The 19,028-nt window shown below is 45.6% G+C and overlaps 1 protein-coding gene across 1 annotated transcript; it reads right to left on the bottom strand.

Moving 5' to 3' along the window:
- Window positions 1–1,919: 1,919 nt before the first annotated feature.
- Window positions 1,920–18,576, bottom strand: LOC308458756 (uncharacterized protein). Its single transcript, XM_080973695.1, has 8 exons — window positions 18,427–18,576; window positions 14,105–14,144; window positions 8,595–8,661; window positions 7,706–7,883; window positions 7,494–7,574; window positions 4,823–4,942; window positions 3,668–3,758; window positions 1,920–2,078 (listed from the first exon to the last, which is right to left on the bottom strand). The coding sequence occupies exons 2-8, from the start codon at window positions 14,139–14,141 to the stop codon at window positions 2,044–2,046; spliced, it is 609 nt and encodes a 202-aa protein (XP_080829821.1). The 5' UTR covers window positions 14,142–14,144; window positions 18,427–18,576; the 3' UTR covers window positions 1,920–2,043.
- Between the last annotated feature and the right edge of the window lie 452 nt (window positions 18,577–19,028).

The raw sequence follows: 19,028 nt of genomic DNA on the forward strand, positions 1-19,028 counted from the left end.
ATATCTTTCTAAGTGTGAAAGTTGGGTGTGAATTTTTTTCTCTCTTCCCCACCCCACCTCTTTCTCAAATACACACATATTGTACCCGGAGTCTGAGTCCAGTTGATTTCTCTCCCATCCACCAATAAATTGCATGTACAGTCACACCTCTTGTTATGTTTGCTTCAGGTTAAATCTTTTCAGGTTGCATCCCGCGGCAACCCGGAAGTACCGGAAAGGGATACTTCTGGGTTTCGCTGCTTGCGCATGTGCAGACACTCAAAATGACGTCACGCGCATGGGCAGAAGCGGCAAATTGCGACCCACACATGCGCAGATGTGGATTGCATTCTGCTCATGTTGCGAACGGGGCTCCGGAACAGATCCCGTTCACAACCAGAGGTACCACTGTACAGAAACAGCCATTGAATCCCTCCATTTTCTGTCTTAGTGCTTTTCAAATGGGAGGTGAGTTTTGAACATAAGCAGAGCCTGCTGGATCCGGCCAATGACTCATCTAGTCCAGCCTCCTGTTCTCACAGGGGCCAACCAGACGCCTCTTCTGGGGAACCAGGAATCAGGATTCGAACAGAAGAGCAGAACTCTCCCCGCTTGCGCTTTCCTGCAACTGGGATTCCTCCAGCTGCAGATTAAAGACGGGCAAATCTGTCTCACCTTTCTCCGCATTTCAGCATCCTAGAATTGCAGAGCTGGAAGGGACTCATTGAGCCCCACTCTCTGCCCTGCAGGAATTACAACTAAATCATCAGTTTGTGGCTTTTTTATTATGTTAAAGGCTCATGAAAATTTTATTTTTCTCATGAAAATTCATCGGCATTTTAGTGTGAATTTCTCATTATACATGTTTCTATGTGATGTTGCCTAATACATACATTTTTACAAAGCAATTTCTCCCAATAACACATTTTTCTATGCTGTTTTCACTTGTATGGATTCATAGGCACGCCCCACGCCCCCCGTACATGCATTTCTGAACACCTTGCTTAGATGGAGAAATCATGCAAATTTTAAATGGTGGTTCTGTGTTCCGGTTTTCATATTATTTTGGAAAGAGAGGGAGGTTTGCCTTTAAATGAGAACCAAACAGAATTTTTTTTCTGTTCCTAGCTGGGGTCCCATCAGAGGTCAGGGCTGCTGATTCCCAGTATCCTTTGCCCCACAAAAATCCAGAAGTGAAATGATGGCTCATCCTTCTTGTTTGCTTTACTTATTTCTCCCCTCTGTTTTACTTTTAGATGCTCTGAGATTTTTTTTTCCTTTAAAGAGCAGGATAAACATTAAAACAATGAAGTATTAACTGGCATAAATGAAGCACTTAAATATCATCTTAAAGAAAGTGGCACCATAAATCACAGCATCATGACAGGATAATTAGAATGCCAAAATAGATGGAAGATTACTCACGTCTAATGCTGATGATCTAACTAAACCTGCTTATCTTTTAACTAATCAAGAGTTGAAAATCACACCAAGTTTCCAGTTTTTCCATGGCACAAGGTGAGAAAGAAGTGAAGGCATTCATATGAATTTACATAGAATTATATAGTTGGAAGAGATCCCGGGGTCATCCAGTCCAATGTCATTTACCCCTCACAAAGCTATAATTCCCAGCACCATTAACAAACTACACTTTCCAGTATTCTTGGTGTGTGTGTGTGCTTTGAATGTGCTTTACATCTATGGCGCTAACCCAGGCACAGGCAAGCTCGGCCCTCCAGCTGTTTGGGGACTACAACTCCCATCATCCCTGACCACTGGTCCTGTTAGCTAGGGATGATGGGAGTTGTAGTCCCAAAACATCTGGAGGGGCGCATTTGCCTGTGCCTGCCCTAACCATTGCAAGTTAGCATCTTACAAGAAACCAACCATTTGCAAATGAGAGTGGTTGTACTGGAAAGAAGAGGCAACTATCCTGGAACTCATGGAAGAAATGAGGTTTAATTGGTGCTACTGGGTGACAAAGCTCAGCCATGTTGAGCCTTGCTTTGGTCCATGGGGTCCCAAAGGAAAAGCATTGAGAGATCTGTCTGCCAACTTCCGCGATCACATCTGGCCTCTATCAAGGGATGGACGAGAAGCTGAAAGAGAAGGGCAACCCAGTTAGACTCCACAATGAAGTACAGTGGTACCTTGGTTCTCAAACGCCTTGGTTCTCAAACGCCGAAAACCTGGAACTAAGTGCTCCTGTTTTTGAACGGCTTTCAGAAGCTGAGCATCTGATGCGGCTGTCAGCTATTGTTTCCAGGGTGCCTGAAGCAATCAGAAGCTGTGCCCTGGGTTTCCAAACATTTTGGAAGTCAAACAGACTTCCGGAACAGATTAAGTTTGGTGCTTTTGTTTTTTGCTATTTATTTTGAGTTTTTGAGGCTTTTTCAGTTAATTTGTTTCTGTGACAGTGTGGAACCCAGTTCAGCTACTGACTGACTGATTGTGTGACTGCAAAAACGGATAAAAGCCCCCAATCCTAACAATGACTATCAGTGCAGGTAAGAAAAAAATTAATTTTAATTTTCATCATCTACAATACTGTCTTATTTATTTTATAGTATAGTACATTGATAATTGCCTTCATTTTATGGGTCGATGATCTCATTAGATAGTAAAATTCATGTTAAATTGCTGTTTTAGGGGTTGTTTTTAAAAGTCTGGAATGGATTAATTTTTTTTATTACTTTCTATGGGAAAGCGCACCTTGGTTTTGGAATGCTTTGGTTTTGGAATGGACTTCTGGAATGGATTAAATTTGAGAACCAAGGTATTCCAAAGGTGCTGCTGTTGTGAGTTTGGGGCGGGGGTCAGTCTGTCCTGATGATGCCCCAAGTCCCTTCCTGCATCTGTAGGGGTAGAACGCAAGAAAGCAAGCCGGCCAAGACAGCCCTTTTCTCGAGGCCACTGTGTTCCAAACTTGGCTCTCCAGCTGTTTATGGACTACAACTCCCATCACCCCTTGCTAGAAAGACCAGTAATCAGCATAGCTGTCAATGTTTTCCTTTTTTTAAGGGAAATTCCCTTATTCCAAATAGGATTCCTTGCAAGAAAAGGGAAAAGTTGACAGCTATGGTAATCAGGGATGATGGGAGTTGTAGTCTAAAAACAGCTGGAGACCCAAGTTTTGGAAACACTGGTCTAGGCATTGGCTTTGGCTGACTAGTTGAGCACCATAATGGGCATAACCAAATAAATCAGGGGTAGGCAACCTAAGGCCCATGGGCCACAAGCAGCCCACGGGGGTCATTTAACTGGCCCCCGAGCCACCCCTGAACTGAGCCGCCTGCTTGGTGAGTCCCTGCACACTACGCTAAACCGGCACGGCGCGGGGCGCGGACTTGCTTCCGCGGTGCTGGAAATTGCAACTGTACATGCTCAGACGCCGAAAATTGTATCTAAGCAGACACAGATGCTGGAAATTGCAGCTGTGTACGCACGATCCAGCCCACAGAGGGATCTCTGCTGGAGTGAACCAGCTCTAGCGAGGTAAACTTTGCTGACCCTGAAATAAATTGTTCTGTGTCATAAAACAATGCGAAGTGGGAGTGGCCCTGTAAGGAGCTGGATCATGACTTGTTCATTGCAAATGGTTTACTCCCATCAAATGCCAAGAAACATGTGGGGTGGGGGGAGAGAGGTCTGTGTGCACATCCCAGGGCACCCTGACCCCTGCACTTACGCATGCCATCCAGCCTGCAGGCACTTTTCTGCAGCACTCCCTGCGGGGTCATGCACACCCGGCTGCTTCCATCGGCGATGTCTTGGAGAGGCTGAAAGGAGAAAAGGGGGGGGGGGGTGAGCTGGTTGACCTTACTTACTTAGGGACATGGGTGGCGCTGTGGGTTAAACCACAGAGCCTAGGGCTTGCCGATCAGAAGGTCGGCAGTTTGAATCCCTGCAATGGGGTGAGCTACCGTTGCTTGGTCCCTGCTCCTGCCAACCTAGCAGTTCGAAAGCACGTCAAGTTCAAGTAGATAAATAGGTACTGCTCCGGCGGGACGGTAAACGGCGTTTCCATGCGCTGCTCTGGTTCACCATAAGTGGCTTAGTCATGCTGGCCACATAACCCAGAATCTGTACGCCGGCTCCCTCGGCCAATAAAGCAAGATGAGCGCTGCAACCCCAGAGTCGGCCACGACTGGACCTAATGGTCAGGGGTCCCTTTACCTTTACATTTACTTACTTACTTACTGCTTGATTGTAAACAAAAACAAAAAACAAACCACCTCAAAGCAATTTACAAAAAAGATAAAAATAAAATTTAACAACAACAATTTAAAACTTTTGCAAAACTTAAAATCACAATAGACTAAAACAACAGATGAAAACTTGCACCAACTTTCTAAGAGTTTGGGTGGGCTTGTTTAAACAAGAGGGTTTTTTTAGCGGGGGCCAAAAGGCACAGGGAAGGCACCTGCCTGATATCCATAGGCAAGGAGCTCTGAAGTGCAGGTGCACGTTAATCGTTTGAGTTCTTACAGATGCAGAATGGGTATTTTGTGGCACTTGCCACAGAGCCAGTTCTTCCGTCAATCATGCCCTATAGAACTTGCCTCATTCATGCCGCTTAATGTTTTTCTTAGCTGTCTTTTCAGGCTGGGCCTTTTCAGGCCTGAGCTTAATGTTTTTCTTAGCTGTCTTTTCAGGCTGGGAAAAGCTAAGAAAACGCTGTTTGCGCCAGGTAGTTAAGTAAGTTTTTGTGGGCTGTTTATACCGCAAACCTAGGGTGTTTGCACCAGCACCACACACTGGGCTGCCAAGCCTCCCATCATTATAACCTGCCCCCCCGTCACTTTCAGCTCCCACTCCCTTGCCCCCAAACCCAGTCTCTAACCCGCAGTCGCCCTGAGGCCTCCTCCACCACTGGAACGAACTGGGGGTCTTGCAGGCTGACACCCCGCCGGTGAGCCCTCTCCTGGGCTTTGTTCCTCAGCAGCTCTGGTGGTGGCATCTCCTACACGGAAGGAAGGGTGTCAGAAGAGGTTGATTGATTGAAAGTGCTTGACATGCCACATTTCAAAGCAGATATTCCCAGAACAGCTTGCAATGCAATACTTTATTTTTATGAAATCAGTAGAAAAACAAACCAACAAAAACTCCTAATGAAATTTCACCCAGCAGCAGGTGCTTCTGGCTTAAAGCTGTTAAAAATCAGAGTCAAAAGGTCTGGGATAGTGCCTCCACCTCTGATTTAAAACCCCAGATTTTCATGCATGGACCAGCTCCAGGGGGGTGAGGCGCCTGAATAATGCACTAAACTCTGCAATACCCTTCCTTTGCAACTTGGCAAGCCCTCTATCAAGAGAATTTCTGCTCAGTGTTTTGATTGCATTGGTGGTGATTCAAGCAGAGCGTTGCAAATTTGCCAGTGTGTGTCCTGGTCTATGCGGTGCTGTTTCCTTGCATTAAAGGGAGGGGAACAACCACTTTGAACAGCTCCATATGCCTGGCAGGCCTAGCCGAGACAGGTTGCTGTTCCCTGCCTGTGAAGGATAATTGCTATTCATGGGCAATTTACCCCCTAACAGCATTATGCACATTCTAATTAGAGGAGTGAGCTTTGTAGGTAAGAGGGAGGCGCTCAGCATCCAAGTGTGACCACACAACACATTACTCCCTTCCAGAAGGTCAGCACTTGAAGGATGCATTTATTTAGATTTATGCTCAGTGTTGCTGCCTTGGACCTGCTGCCATGGACTGTCCTTCAGACTTCATGTGGTTTCATGCAGAACGTGCTTCCTGTGTTAGCAAGTTCCATAGTTTACCTGTGTGCTGCCTGATGAAGGATTTTCTTTTGATGAAAAAATCCACATGCCTAGCAAGGGGCAGGACCTAGCCAGGAATCACAACTAAAAAATCCCCAACAGATGGCCATCCAACCTCTGCTTAATAGCCTCCAATGAAGGAGAGGCCACCAGTAGGAATAGCTCCTACTGTCAGAAAGTTTTCCTTGATGTTGGCATCCCCTTTCTTGTCACTCAAATCTATGGGTTCTGTTTCCACCCTCTGAAGCAGCAAAAAACAAGATTGCTCCATCTTTCATAGGATGACCTTTCAAAAATTTGAATGCACGCACTGCATGAACCTTGCCCCTTCTCTCTCTCTCTTTCTCCAGCTCGGAGCCATGCCCATCGCAGTACAAAGAGGGCTAGATGACCCGTGGAGTCCCTTCTGACTCTTCTGTGATTCTAAGTGGCTCCATGTAGGAGTGCAAATATCCAGAGTGTGGGGTCAGGTGGGATGACTATGAGGAATTATAAAATATACATCAATCCATTGTGTCCACGATGAATGCATTGTGTTGACTGGGTTTAATGTATTGACAATAATTTCTGATCAAATCCCACAACCCTCTGCATCTCTGGCCATTTCCTCTACTGTCCATTTCTCTTGCTTGACAAGTCACGTACACAGCCCAGTTGCTTTGCCAGGCAGGCATCCTGGGCCATAAAGATAGTGGGCAAGCTTCTTTGATGTAGCTTTTCTGATATGTTAATCTTAGGGCCAGGAAACAGGTCTCACATAAAGGTGATAATGATCGCTGTCCTCCTGGCCATCCTCCTTATCATGTATATTGCTTGTTTATGACCTCAGGGGTTGCCAAATGCACTCCTTTGTAGTTCTGTTTTATTTTGTTGTTGTTTAGTCGTTTAGTCGTGTCTGACTCTTTGTGACCCCATGGACCAGAGCACGCCAGGCACTCCTGTCTTCCACTGCTTCCCACAGTTTGGTCAGACTCATGTTTGTAGCTTTGAGAACACTGTCCAACCATCTCGTCCTCTGTTGTCCCCTTCTCCTTGTGCCCTCCATCTTTCCCAACATCAGGGTCTTTTCCAGGGAGTCTTCTCTTCTCAGGAGGTGACCAAAGTATTGGAGCCTCAGCTTCTGGATCTGTCCTTCCAGTGAGCACTCAGGCCTGATTTCCTTAAGAATGGATACGTTTGATCTTCTTGCAGTCCATGGGACTCTCAAGAGTCTCCTCCAGCACCATAATTCAAAAGCATCAATTCTTTGGCGATCAGCCTTCTTGATGGTCCAGCTCTCACTTCCATACATCACTACTGGGAAAACCATGGCTTTAACTATATGGACCTTTGTCGGCAAGGTGATGTCTCTGCTTTTTAAGATGCTATCTAGGTTTGCCATCGCCTTTCTCCCAAGGAGCAGTCTTCTTTATGGTCCAGCTCTCACTTCCATTCTGTTTTATTTACCCCATGCTTAATTAGTTTTGGTAGTTTAACTTTGTCCCCACGTGGGGTTTGTTGACATGCTCAGAAGAAATCTAATTGGTTCTTACGAACACTCTGTAAAAAGTTCTTTGTGAATAAAACGACCTGGGCCGAGGGGTGGAGAGAGAGAGAGAGATTATTATACGCACCCTTCCCAGAGTCTTGCTGGTTCCAGCCTCTGTGTGTATTCTTATTAATCAGAGTTCAGTCCTTCCTTTACTTTGGGAACACCTCAGCTCCACTCCGCTGGACTGGGGAGAGTTGGAAACGCCTTACCTGCTCATTACATTCTTGCTGCCTCAGTTGCTGCTCCCTCAAGGCCTTCTTCTCATGGACTGCTTTGGCGAGCCTCCTCTTCTGCGGGGAGGAAGGCAAAGGCACCACAGTTGGTTTTGTGGAAAGAGCCTGCCCCGAAGGGAGGGTGTACTTGCTTGACGCTCTGGGGCCGTCTCCCTAGGGAGGTGGGGCAGGCTGATGGCAGGACTCACCAGGTACATGTTGTACCTCATCATCTTCTTCCTGGCATCAGAGACCGTTGAGCCCATCTCCCTCAGCTTGGCTCTCATGTCGACCATCAGGTGGGCAGGAGGGTCCTGGTTGTTTTGGAGCTTGGTCACCTCAGTCAAAAGAGGCCCCAGAGATTCATACAAGGTTGAAATGAAGTTCCTGAGAGGACAAGCAACCCAGCAGTGTTAATAAAAATAAAAATTGAAAATATAAATAATAAATTTTATTTATACCCCGCCCTCCCCAGCCAAGACCGGGCTCAGGATGGCTAACACCAAATATAAAAACAATTGACTGAAATACTACTTAAAAAACAAGATTAAGATACAACATTAAAACATTAAAATGCAGCCTCATTTCAGTGGAAACTCAATCAAAAACTTTTTTGGGGATAAAAATGTCAAGTCTTCACCAAGGCTAACTATCCAGACTAGTCCTACGTGGGCCAGAAAAAAGTCTGGGAAGTCCCCAAATAGGAGTTCTATCACAGGAGGAGAAAGGGAAAAGGAAAGAGGGGGAGGGGATCAAGTTGATTCCAAGCCAAAAGGCCAGGTGGAACAACTCTGTCATCATCATCATCATCATCATCATCATCATCATCATCATCATTTATTATACCCCGCCCATCTGGCTGGGTTTCCCCAGCCACTCTAGGTGGCTTCCAACAGAATATCAAAATACAATAGTCTATTAAACATTAAAAGCTTCCCTAAACAGGGCTGCCTTCAGATGTGTTCTAAAAGTAAGAGCCTCAGAAAAGCCCTTTCCTCCATGAATCTGTCTAGCCCCCTTTTAAAGCCATCTAGGTTGGAGGTCAACACTGACTCCTGTGGCAGGGAGTTCCACAGTCTAACCATGTGCTGTACTTACACCGTCTCCTCATCCAGTTCCTCTTCTCCATGCAGGGTGTTCTCGGTCATGGAACATCGAGGCTCAGCTATGCAGGGGAAAGAGAAGGGGAGAGGACATGGCAAATGAGTAGGGGTCTTTTGGCCCCAGATAGCCTCAGAGCAGTGGGCATGGTGAGGCACAGATCTTCTGCAGCTGGTAGCTTCCACTAACCAAAGCCCACTAGCCAAAACTGCCTGGAGAAGCCCCCCTCCCTTTAACTGCCTGTGTATCAAGCTTGGAAGCTCCAGATGAAATAGAAATATTAAACAATGAATGTAAAATAATGTCTAAAATGTATAAAATACTGTTGGAATGGCATTTGAAAGATGAGGAAGTGAAATTGGTAATGATACATTGGGCAAAAGACTTTGGATATAATATACAGCTTGAAGAATGGGGAAGGTTGTGGAATGAAAGGATAAAATTTACAGCTTTGAAAGAGAATATGATGAAAATGATGTATAGATGGTATATTACACCAGTGAAATTAGCTAAAATGTATAAGACAAATAATAAATGTTGGAAATGTAAAGAAAAAGAAGTAACATTTTATCATATGTGGTGGGAATGTGTAATGGGTTTAGGGGTTGCTCGTGCGTAAGTTGCCTGGCTAGGTTACCTGGTTAACCCTTTCTGACTGAACAGCCTCCAGCATCGTGACTGTCTCAGTCGCTGGCAGAATCCGTCAGTGGGCGGAATGGCAGATGAAAGTAATGGACTATATGGAACTGGCTGAGATGACCGGCAGAATTCGAGACCAGGAAGAAGGGCCGATGGAAGAAGATTGGAAAAAATTTAAAATATATCTTCAAAAATACTGCAATATAAAAGAATGTTAGAAAGAGGTTGGAAAAGAATATTAGGCCGTTTTGGCAGATATGGTATAATGGATTATGTAAAAATGAAATGTAGAAACTGAGGATAGAGGAGGATTAAATACATTATTGAATGTTAAAATAAGTAAATGAAAAGAAGGTTAGAAGGATTTGCTGGAAATACGATCTAAACTAGAATACAAAGCGGGGAGGTGAGAGGAAGTCATGGAAATAAGTAAAAGGGAAAAAGGTTGTAAAGGTTTAATTTGATTTTTGTTATACTTTATTGTAATGCATTTTTATCTTTTGTTGAGTTTTTCTTATTGTCTGTTTTTTGTAACATGTTTTATTCTTTTTTGTATGTTTTTTTCTTTCTTTTTGTAATTTTAAAATTGGAATAAATATTCTTTTTTTTAAAAAAAGAAGAATCCGTCAGTGGGCGTTTCTTAAACTTCTTCCAGCACAAAAGTTCCTTGACGCCAAGTCTCCTCCTACTCTCCCTGCGCGGAAGTCTTCTGCGCAGGGAGAGTGTGGGCAGTGGAGTACCCGTACTCTCTCCGCTGGTCTCCGGCAAGGAGTCTTGGAGCCTCCTCCCCGATTCCCCCATCTGCCCCCCTTCTCTACTGGTGTTACGCTGATTTCCTTCCCCAGCAGATGGGCTCCCTCTCTCCCTATTGGGACCCTCTCCGCCATCCCTTTGGAGCCTTCCCTCTGCTTCCAGCTCCGATGGCAATTCCCTGACAGAATGTAAAAAAGTAAATAACTTCTGGGAAATGATATATAATGAGATTAAAAAGATGCTGAAATGTACATTTAAAAAAAAAACCAGAAGCATTTTTACTTGGTATTATAGGTCCAGACATTAATAGGCAAAATGTTAAATTGTTTTTATATGCAACAACTGCGGCAAGAGTATTGTTAGCCCAGAAATGGAAACAAGAAGAAATTCTGACGAAGAAGAATGGCAGACGAAATTAATGGACTATGCAGAATTGGACAAAATGACAGGAAGGGTTCAAAACCTGTGGGACGAGAGATTTACAGAAGATTGGAAGAAGTACGTGAACTATCTGAAGAGCAATTGTAATCAACAAATTACGCTAGTAGGACTACAATAAGTTTTGTAAGGAGAAATATACGAAGTGTTACAAAGTAGAAAAAGATAGAGATATTGGTTATGAGTTTGAAATGTAATAGGGAAAATAAGAAATACATACTAAGAGATTAGATTGGAAAATTTTCAGAAAGGTTTGATGGAAGTCAAAAAAATTGAATAAGATATAAAAGTATGTTTAATTACTGTTGAAAATGATATGTTAAAAAACTAATAAAAATTATATATATATATATATATATATATATATATATATATATATATAGCTTGGAAACTCCAGCTGCTTCCCATCCACTACCGAGCCAATAGAGATTTAGCCTTCTGTGGCAAACTTTAAACACCCACTGAAAACTGTGGGATGTGGAACACATAGCAGTCAAGTACAACATTCCTAGAGTGGACATGCAAGGGGATGTTTTGTACCAGCCAGGAGAAAACTTCCTGTTTCCTCCTGAGCTGGGACAAGACTTCCTCTGCATATGACTAGAGGTGGGCGTGACCTTACCTGCCCAGGTACCAAAAGGGGCAACTTAGGCAGCACACTCCCTCTTCTCCATCTTGCTTTTGTCGAAGAAGCAACAGCTCTTCAGCTAGAAATAGTTGTGGGATAGTTCCATGTGTGTATATTTTGTAACCTAAGTCTGCCTTCAGGGATCCACTTGTGAACTGATGATACTGTGAGTAAACGTCTCTTGCTGATTCTAAAAAAGATTGTCGTGTTTATTCTTTTTAAGAGGGACAAAAGAGAATTACCAGGAATGCAATATTTAGAAGCTAAAACGAGCTTGCAACAAGCAAACCGCTGTGTATTTAAAGGGAAATGTTTAAAACTCTGCTAAGTTATAGAACTTGCTATAACTCCTGCCTCCCTGAACATTCCCGCAAAAACTTTTCTATTCCACCAGGCCCCTGCAAACAATTAAGAATGCATCTTCCCACAAGGGTTAATGGATTCCTGAGTTTAACTCTTTTAATGGTTTTATTGCATGCTTGTTCGGGGGTTTGTAATTTAATACAAGGACCTTGAACATGTCTCAGCAGTGGGTGGGAGGTCAGTGCAACTGTTTTAACAATGGTGCCACACATTCTCAAACAGAAGACCCCGTCAGCAATCTGGATGCCCGCATCCTGCGCCAGCTGGAGCTCCCGAATCAGACCTGAGGGCAGCCCCACATGGTCCAGTTACAGTAGTCCAGCTTCAAGGTTATCAGTGCATGGACTACATGGATGCATGAAACCTATGGAAAGAAGGAGTGTCCATCTTCAGGCCAGAGTGTTGGTCCTTTGATGGGGTGGAGCCTGGAGGTGGGAGTCTGGAAACAGGCAGCAAAGACCTTGGCCAGCTCCTTCCAATCTTAGCTGGACCAAGTTGTTTGCTTGGAGCTGTCCATGGTCTAGCAATCGTTGACCAGCCTTCCTTCTTTCCCTGCAGGTTCTGGCATCAGATCAACTATATACTGTATTTTTCGCTCCATAAGACACATTTTTTTCTTCCTAAAAAGTAAGGGGAAATGTCTGTGCGTCTTATGGAGCGAATGCATGAACCCTGGAGCCGAATTGTCCAGGGGCGAAAAAAAGCAGATCATGCTTTTTTTTTTTTTTTTGAAAGAGGAAAGTGGGTGTTGAAACAAAGCCACTGATCGTTTGCCAATCAGGAACGAGATAAGGGACGCTAGCAATAAAGGAGGCTGGTTGGAAGGGGGGAGGTAAAGACAGCAAACTTGCAAGGAGAGGAGACAGGAAGACTAAAGCAATGAGGAGAGACATTAGAAGAAAAGGAGGAGCTGCAATAGTGCAAAAATGTGGTTACAAAGCACAGATCCACATGGATTGTCAGGATTTTTGCATTGGGCTGCCCCAAACTCACATCAGATCGCATGTCTGTGGCCACAGCATGAACCACAAAAATCAAACATCCACTGTTTTGTTCAGAATATTTTTTTCTTGTTTTCCTCCTCTAAAAACTAGGTGCGTCTTGTGGTCAGGTGAGTTTTATGGAGCGAAAAATACGGTAGATGGTCCACTTGGTGGCTTGGATGGGCCAGGCAGCTCTATCTTCCCCAGCTGCTTCAGGAAACCCTTCCCACCTACCAAATTCTGCACCAAACAGATTGAAGGAGTGTATTCTAGCTATTTTACTAATTAATATACTGCCCTTTATCAAAAGATCTCAGGGTGGTTCACAGAATAAAATACAAGATAAAACACAGTACAATTCATAGCAATGTAATGTTGGAAGGGGTTCCATGGGCCATCTAGTCTGACCCCCTGTAACACAGGGATCACAGCTAAAGAAACCCTGACAAATGGCCACCTAACCTCTGCTTAGAAACCTCCAGGGAAGGAGAGGCCACTACCTTCTGAGGGAGTCTATGTCGCGAATTCTTCATGGCGCTTTAGCAGAAATGCTCAGAGTTCCAGGTTCTTCAGTGCAGTATATTTATTGTGAGCTACGTATACAAATCTTAAAAAGCAGAGACATCACCTTGCCAACTAAGGTCCCTATAGTTAAAGCTCTGGTTTTCCCAGTAGTGATGTATGGAAGTGAGAGCTGGACCATAAAGAAGGCTGATCACCGGAGAACTGATGCTTTTGAACTCTGGTGCTGGAGGAGACTCTTGAGAGTCCCATGGACTGCAAGAAGATCAAACCGATCCATTCTGAAGGAAATCAGCCCTGAGTGCTCACTGGAAGGACAGATTGTGAAGCTGAGGCTCCAAGACTTTGGCCACCTCATGAGAAGAGAAGACTCCCTGGAAAAGACCCTGATGTTGGGAAAGATGGAGGGCACAAGGAGAAGGGGATGACAGAGGAAGAGATGGTTGGACAGTGTTCTTGAAGCTACCAGCATGAGTTTGACCAAACTGCAGGAGGCAGTGGAAGACAGGAGGGCCTGGCGTGCTCTGGTCAGGGGGTCACGAAGAGTCGGACACGAGTAAACGACTAAACAACAACAATAACATATATACAATGATCTACAGGCTATAATACACGAGCAGTTCATACAGTCAGACAGAGTACCTGGCTGCCCCTTAAGGCAAACAGGAAGACCTTTCTATCTCTCTCTCTCTGACCACACTCTTCTACACCACCCAATTACTGCTGGCCAGGTTTTCCCTTTTAAACCGATGACAGCCAATAAACTGACAGCACATCACTGCTGAGTCTTTCTGATCCAGCACTTCCACAGAAAGCATTGCAGGCTGATTGCATCAGCCAATTGCATCAGTTAGCAACCTCAAGCCTGCAGACTTACTATCTCACACAGCATTCTGTGAATCCCAACAGTCTATTCCACTCTGAAACAGCTCCTACCATCAGAAAGTTCTGCCAAATGTTTAGCCGGAATACCTGCAAATTCAGCCTTAAATGTAGCTGAGAGGGGGCCCTTCGACCAGCTCCCATCCCCACTGTCATGGGAAACAGCCCCTTCCTCCCATTCTTGCATTGAACCACCTGCCTCTCCTACCTCGCTCCACTGATTTTAACCTGTGCCCTGTCCTACCCTACAAGATACGGTGTGTGTGTGTTCAGGGGTTGTGTGAAGTAGCCCTTCTTACCTGGGAGGCTGGGGGTTGCAGAACCTCTCTGATCCATGGCCTGAAAGAAAGAAAAGAGGGAGCCTTGTGGGAGGCTGGTTTACTCTAAAGATGCGCCGAGGCATCTCCAGCCTTGAACACTTAATTTATTTATAAGAACATTTATAAATCATTAACTCGTTTAAAAATAACCCATTATGATGGTGTACAATCAAATTCTTTAAACACCATAAAGTCATAGAAGACATATTTATGCCTGGATATCTAAAATAAGCTGTTCCAGAAAACGATCAAGTAATAGTGTTTAACCTTATAACTGCTGCTACAATCATAATAGCTAAAAATGAAGAGAGAGAAAGCACACCATCAGTGATTTGTCAGTAGGAACTATGGTTAAGCTAACTCACCACAAAGGAATACATATAAAACCAGCCTAGTGGGTTTGTGGAAAAAATGATATTTTCTGTAATGTTTCGGAGCAACAAGTTCAGTGATAATCTCCAAACTTATGTTGCTTTCAAACCTGCTGTCACTGTATTTATTTGTGTCCTTTATCTTTGGTTTGTTTAGTTTATTAATAAATAATAATTTAAAAAACCATAAAAGACAGAACAAATGGCTGACACCGCATCACATTAATTATCTGAAAACCCTTGGCTTAACAACTGTATTTCGTGGGCGAAAGAATATCAAAATGGAGGCTGCCTCTATGGCTTTCTGAGCACAGGGCGTGGGCAGGGCTGCCTGGAGTAGACTCCATCATGGCATTTTGTGTCCCCTGCCCTTTTACAAAGTTGCACCCAGCCCCAAGCCCCAGGGCAAAGGCAGACTGCTGCTAATAATTTTCCATTGGCAAAGTGCTGCCTCATAAATTGTCACTGCCGCACAGTGATGAAAACCATCCATGGCGAGTTAGTGGCTTGTCATTGAGGCCACCAAGAAGTTTATGCTGAGGTCTCGTTCCCACGTCCCAGGCCTCCTGTTCCCACTTCTCTCGAAACTTTGGCTGAATCAAAATCCACAGGTAGAAAAGTGAAATAAAATAAGAATCCTTTGCCCCCAGCAGAGGGCAGTGTGGGAGTGCTCTTTGGGGTCAACCTGCTCCGCTGAGTGAATGGTCCAGCATTCTCTGCCTCAAAGATGTTTCGGAGAAGAGCATTTGATGCAACACACAAATGAAGGGTCTCTTAGCTGCCAGTTTCCCTCCTCAGGCTCTCAGAAGGTGGGCAAAGGCTTCAGGCTTCTAGCTGACGTGAAGGAAACAGGGGTGTGCACAGGGGCAGAGGAAGGGGTGTGTGGTGGGGGCAGACCACCCCGGGTGTCTTCGCTGGGGGGGGGGGGTGACATTTGGCGCGCTGCCTGCCCCTGACTCCCAAGCCTACTCTGAGCCGTTGGGGTAAGGGGGGGACCTGCGCCGCTTTGCCGGCGGCATTCGCCCCTTCCCCCTTTGTTTTTGGAGCAACAAGTTCAGTGATAATCTCCAAACGTGTGTTGCTTTCAACCTGCTGTCACTGTATTTATTTGTGCTCTTTATCTTTGGTTTGTTTAGTTTATTAATAAATAGTAATTAAAAAACCATAAAAGACAGAACAAAGGGCCAACACCAAATCACATTCGGTGGGGAAGGAGGTTTGGGAGTCGCGGGCGGGTGGCATGGCGTATGTCCGCCATCAGTGGCTAGCTCTGCCCCCATGGGCGGCTCACTCCGCCCCTGACTGCAGGGCATGCACAGTGTTCCGTGCAACCGAGTGGCTATCCTGTGCCTGGGAGGGCACCCTCCATGCCCCACCCCCCTCGGGGCTGGCTCCGGAGGGGGGCTGCTTAACATGGTGCTCAGCCAGCTCAGCCCAGCTCCCTTCCTTCTCTAGGCAGGGAGGGGAGAAGTCAGGAGGAGGGAGGGAAGAGGCGCTGCCGCGGTGTGGGTGTGTGTGGGCAGGGAATGGAATGGCGCAGAAAAATAATGGCGCAGCCTGAATGAACAGAATCCCCACACCAATCCACGGACATTCCGCAGGCCAGATCCTGAAGGCCATTGGGCCTGATCCAGCCTGCGCTCCCTGTTCTAGACCGAAGAGGTCCTGCAGAAATGTATACAGGACAACACAGAACATGGTTTCCTGCAAACAGAATGTGCATTCATCACTTTCTGATCAGGGCTGAAGATTGCCGGGAAATGAGGCTCTTTGTGTTACTTACTGCTAAGGAGAGGGAAATTTCCAAGACTCTCTCCTGTCGGGAAGGAAGTCCTCCAGAGATAAAAACTCATAAACATTTGGGGGGGTGGGGGATGTGAGGCAACTTCGAGGGAACAGAAACTTCACATTAGGCGCTCATCCTGGTTTGAGTCTTTTGGCACCCCTCCCTGCCTATTCATTTTATTGCACATTTTCTGTTTTATTTTCCCTAGCATTTGGCGAATAGGAGGCAACATGGTGGAAGTTTTGCAATCATACATGGCATGGAGAAAAGGGATAGAGAAAAGTTTCTCTCTCCCTCTTGGTACGCTTGAGCTCATGGACAAAGCTGAATGTTGGAAGATTCATGAAAGAGAAAAGGAAGTTCTTCTTCACGCAGTGCATAATTAAAACTGTGGAACTCACTGCCACTGGAAGCAGCGATGGCCACCCACTTGGATGACTTGAAAAGAGGATTGTACAAATTCATGGGAGAGACGGCTATCAGTGGTTATGAGCCAGGATGGCTCTGCTCTGTCTCCACATTGGATGCCACAATGCTTCTGAATTCCAGTTGCTGGAAACCACAGGAAGAGAGAGGGTTCTTGTGCTCGGATCCTGCTTGTGAGTTTCCCATTGGGGCAGCTGCTTGGCCACTGTGAGAACAGGATGCAGGACTTGACGGGCCTCCTTTGGTCTGATGCGGCCAGGCTCTTCTTTTGCTCTTATGGAACCTCCAGCTGCAGGAGCAGTCTATCACGATTCCTAGGTTCTTAGGGTTATTTGGCCACTGTGAGAACAGGATGTTGGACCAGAGGGGCCAATGGCCTCATCCAGCAGACTCTTCTTATGTACTTGGGACATCATTTTATCTGTCATTTTGCTGGCTCTTTCAGCGGTTCTCAACCTGTGGGTCCCCAGATGTTGTTGGACTACAACTCCCATCATTCCTGAGCTCTGGCCTTGCTAGCTAGGGGTGATGGGAGTTGTAGTTCAACAACATCTGGGGACCCACAGGCTGAGAAAGGCTGTCTGATATTCTTTCCCATGGTTGCTTTGTTACTATCATAAACCATTCTGAGAACTGAATAAGAAGAGAGGGGATGTAGCTGAAACTTGCCTGGAACCCGACTGGAGAAGTTTAGAGAGAGCCGGGAGGTTTCAGGGGGCAAGTGGAATGTTTTTAATAGGAAGGAGAGGAATCTTAGCTCCACTTAAAGAACTACAGTGGCTGCCAACTCTTTTCAGGGAAGAATTCCAAGAGCTGGTTTGATCTTGAAGTCTGAGATGGGGCTGGAACTGAGATAGCTGGAGAACAGCCTGCTCTTGCATGCATCTGTCTTGAAGGCAGAAATGTTGCTTTTGAGACCCTTTCCAAAATAGCTCCATCTTTCTGAGATCAGTTGGATGAGGACAAGGGACGAGGCCTTTTTGGTTGTGGTGCCCCACTTCTGGAACTTCCTTTCCTGGCCAGGCTTCGCTATCAGACTCCCTCTCTTAGTGGAGGCAACTGAAAATACTCGATTTTCTTTTTTAATGCTTTTAATTGAGTTTGATGTGTGCATTGCTGAAGCTGATTTGGTGGCGGTTTTTAAGCGGCTAATTTTAATATTGGTTTTTACGTGATGGTTTTCAGTCTCCTAGTGAAAACCTTATGACTCAAAGTGAGATAGAGTCCCAGAGAAGGGCAAAACATTAAGACACAATTTAAAAGTAATTTAAAGCGACTTCCAACAATAAAAAATAAGTTACCTACACCTCACGTGTCAAAAGCCAGGATAAAGAGGTGTCTCTTCAGCATCTTCAAGAAACTGTGCAGTGAAGGTACCAGGTGTACTTCTGTGGTGAGTTACACAGTTCAGGGGCCACCACAGAGAAGACCCTCTCCACCTGAGCAGTCACCCACTGAGCCTCTGAAGGTGGAGGAACTACTAAGAGGGCCCCCTCTGCCGATCGCAGCACCTGAGAGGGTCTGTAGGGAAGGAGGTGGTCTTTCACAAAAGCACATCTCTCCCCCCACCCCAGCTCCCAGACAGAATCCTACTGCACCCGAGACCTGTCAGATTCTACACACTACGTGGTCCATCCTTAAAATCCAGGTCACACCTCATGTCCACCTGTTGTGGTTTGCTGGCTTTGGGAAGACCTGGGAGATCCCAAGCAACTCACCTCAAGGGGAAGGTTTCTGTGGGGCAGCCGGCCTCTTCTCTGGTGTGGTGGTTGAGAGACCCACCCAAGATGGGACCTCCCTTGGCCTCTTTCCCCAGCCTGCTCCTTGGAGTGGCTCACCAGATGGATGTTGTCTTCTGGTTGCCAGGAGGCTGATGCCACTGGCTGGTCTTATGAGGTCACAGAGGAAGGTGGCTGATCATGGAACATGAAGGTGGAAAAGCAGAGACCTATATGTTTATGTTGTTGTTCTTGTTTAGTCGTTTAGTCGTGTCCAACTCTTCATGACCCCCTTGACCAGAGCACTCCAGGCACTCCTGTCTTCCACTGCCTCCTGCAGTTTGGTCAAACTCATGCTGGTAGCTTCGAGAACACTGTCCAACCATCTCATCCTCTGCCATCCCCTTCTCCTTGTTCCCTCCATCTTTCCCAACATCAGGGTCTTTCCCAGGGAGTCTTCTCTTCTCATGAGATGGCCAAAGTATTGGAGCCTCAGCTTCACGATCTGTCCTTCCAGTGAGTACTCAGGGCTGATTTCCTTCAGAATGGAGAGGTTGGATCTTCTTGCAGTCCATGGGACTCTCAAGAGTCTCCTCCAGCAC

Source organism: Podarcis pityusensis (assembly GCF_964106645.2).
Source record: "Podarcis pityusensis genome assembly, chromosome: 11".
Taxonomy (NCBI): Eukaryota; Metazoa; Chordata; class Lepidosauria; order Squamata; family Lacertidae; genus Podarcis; species Podarcis pityusensis.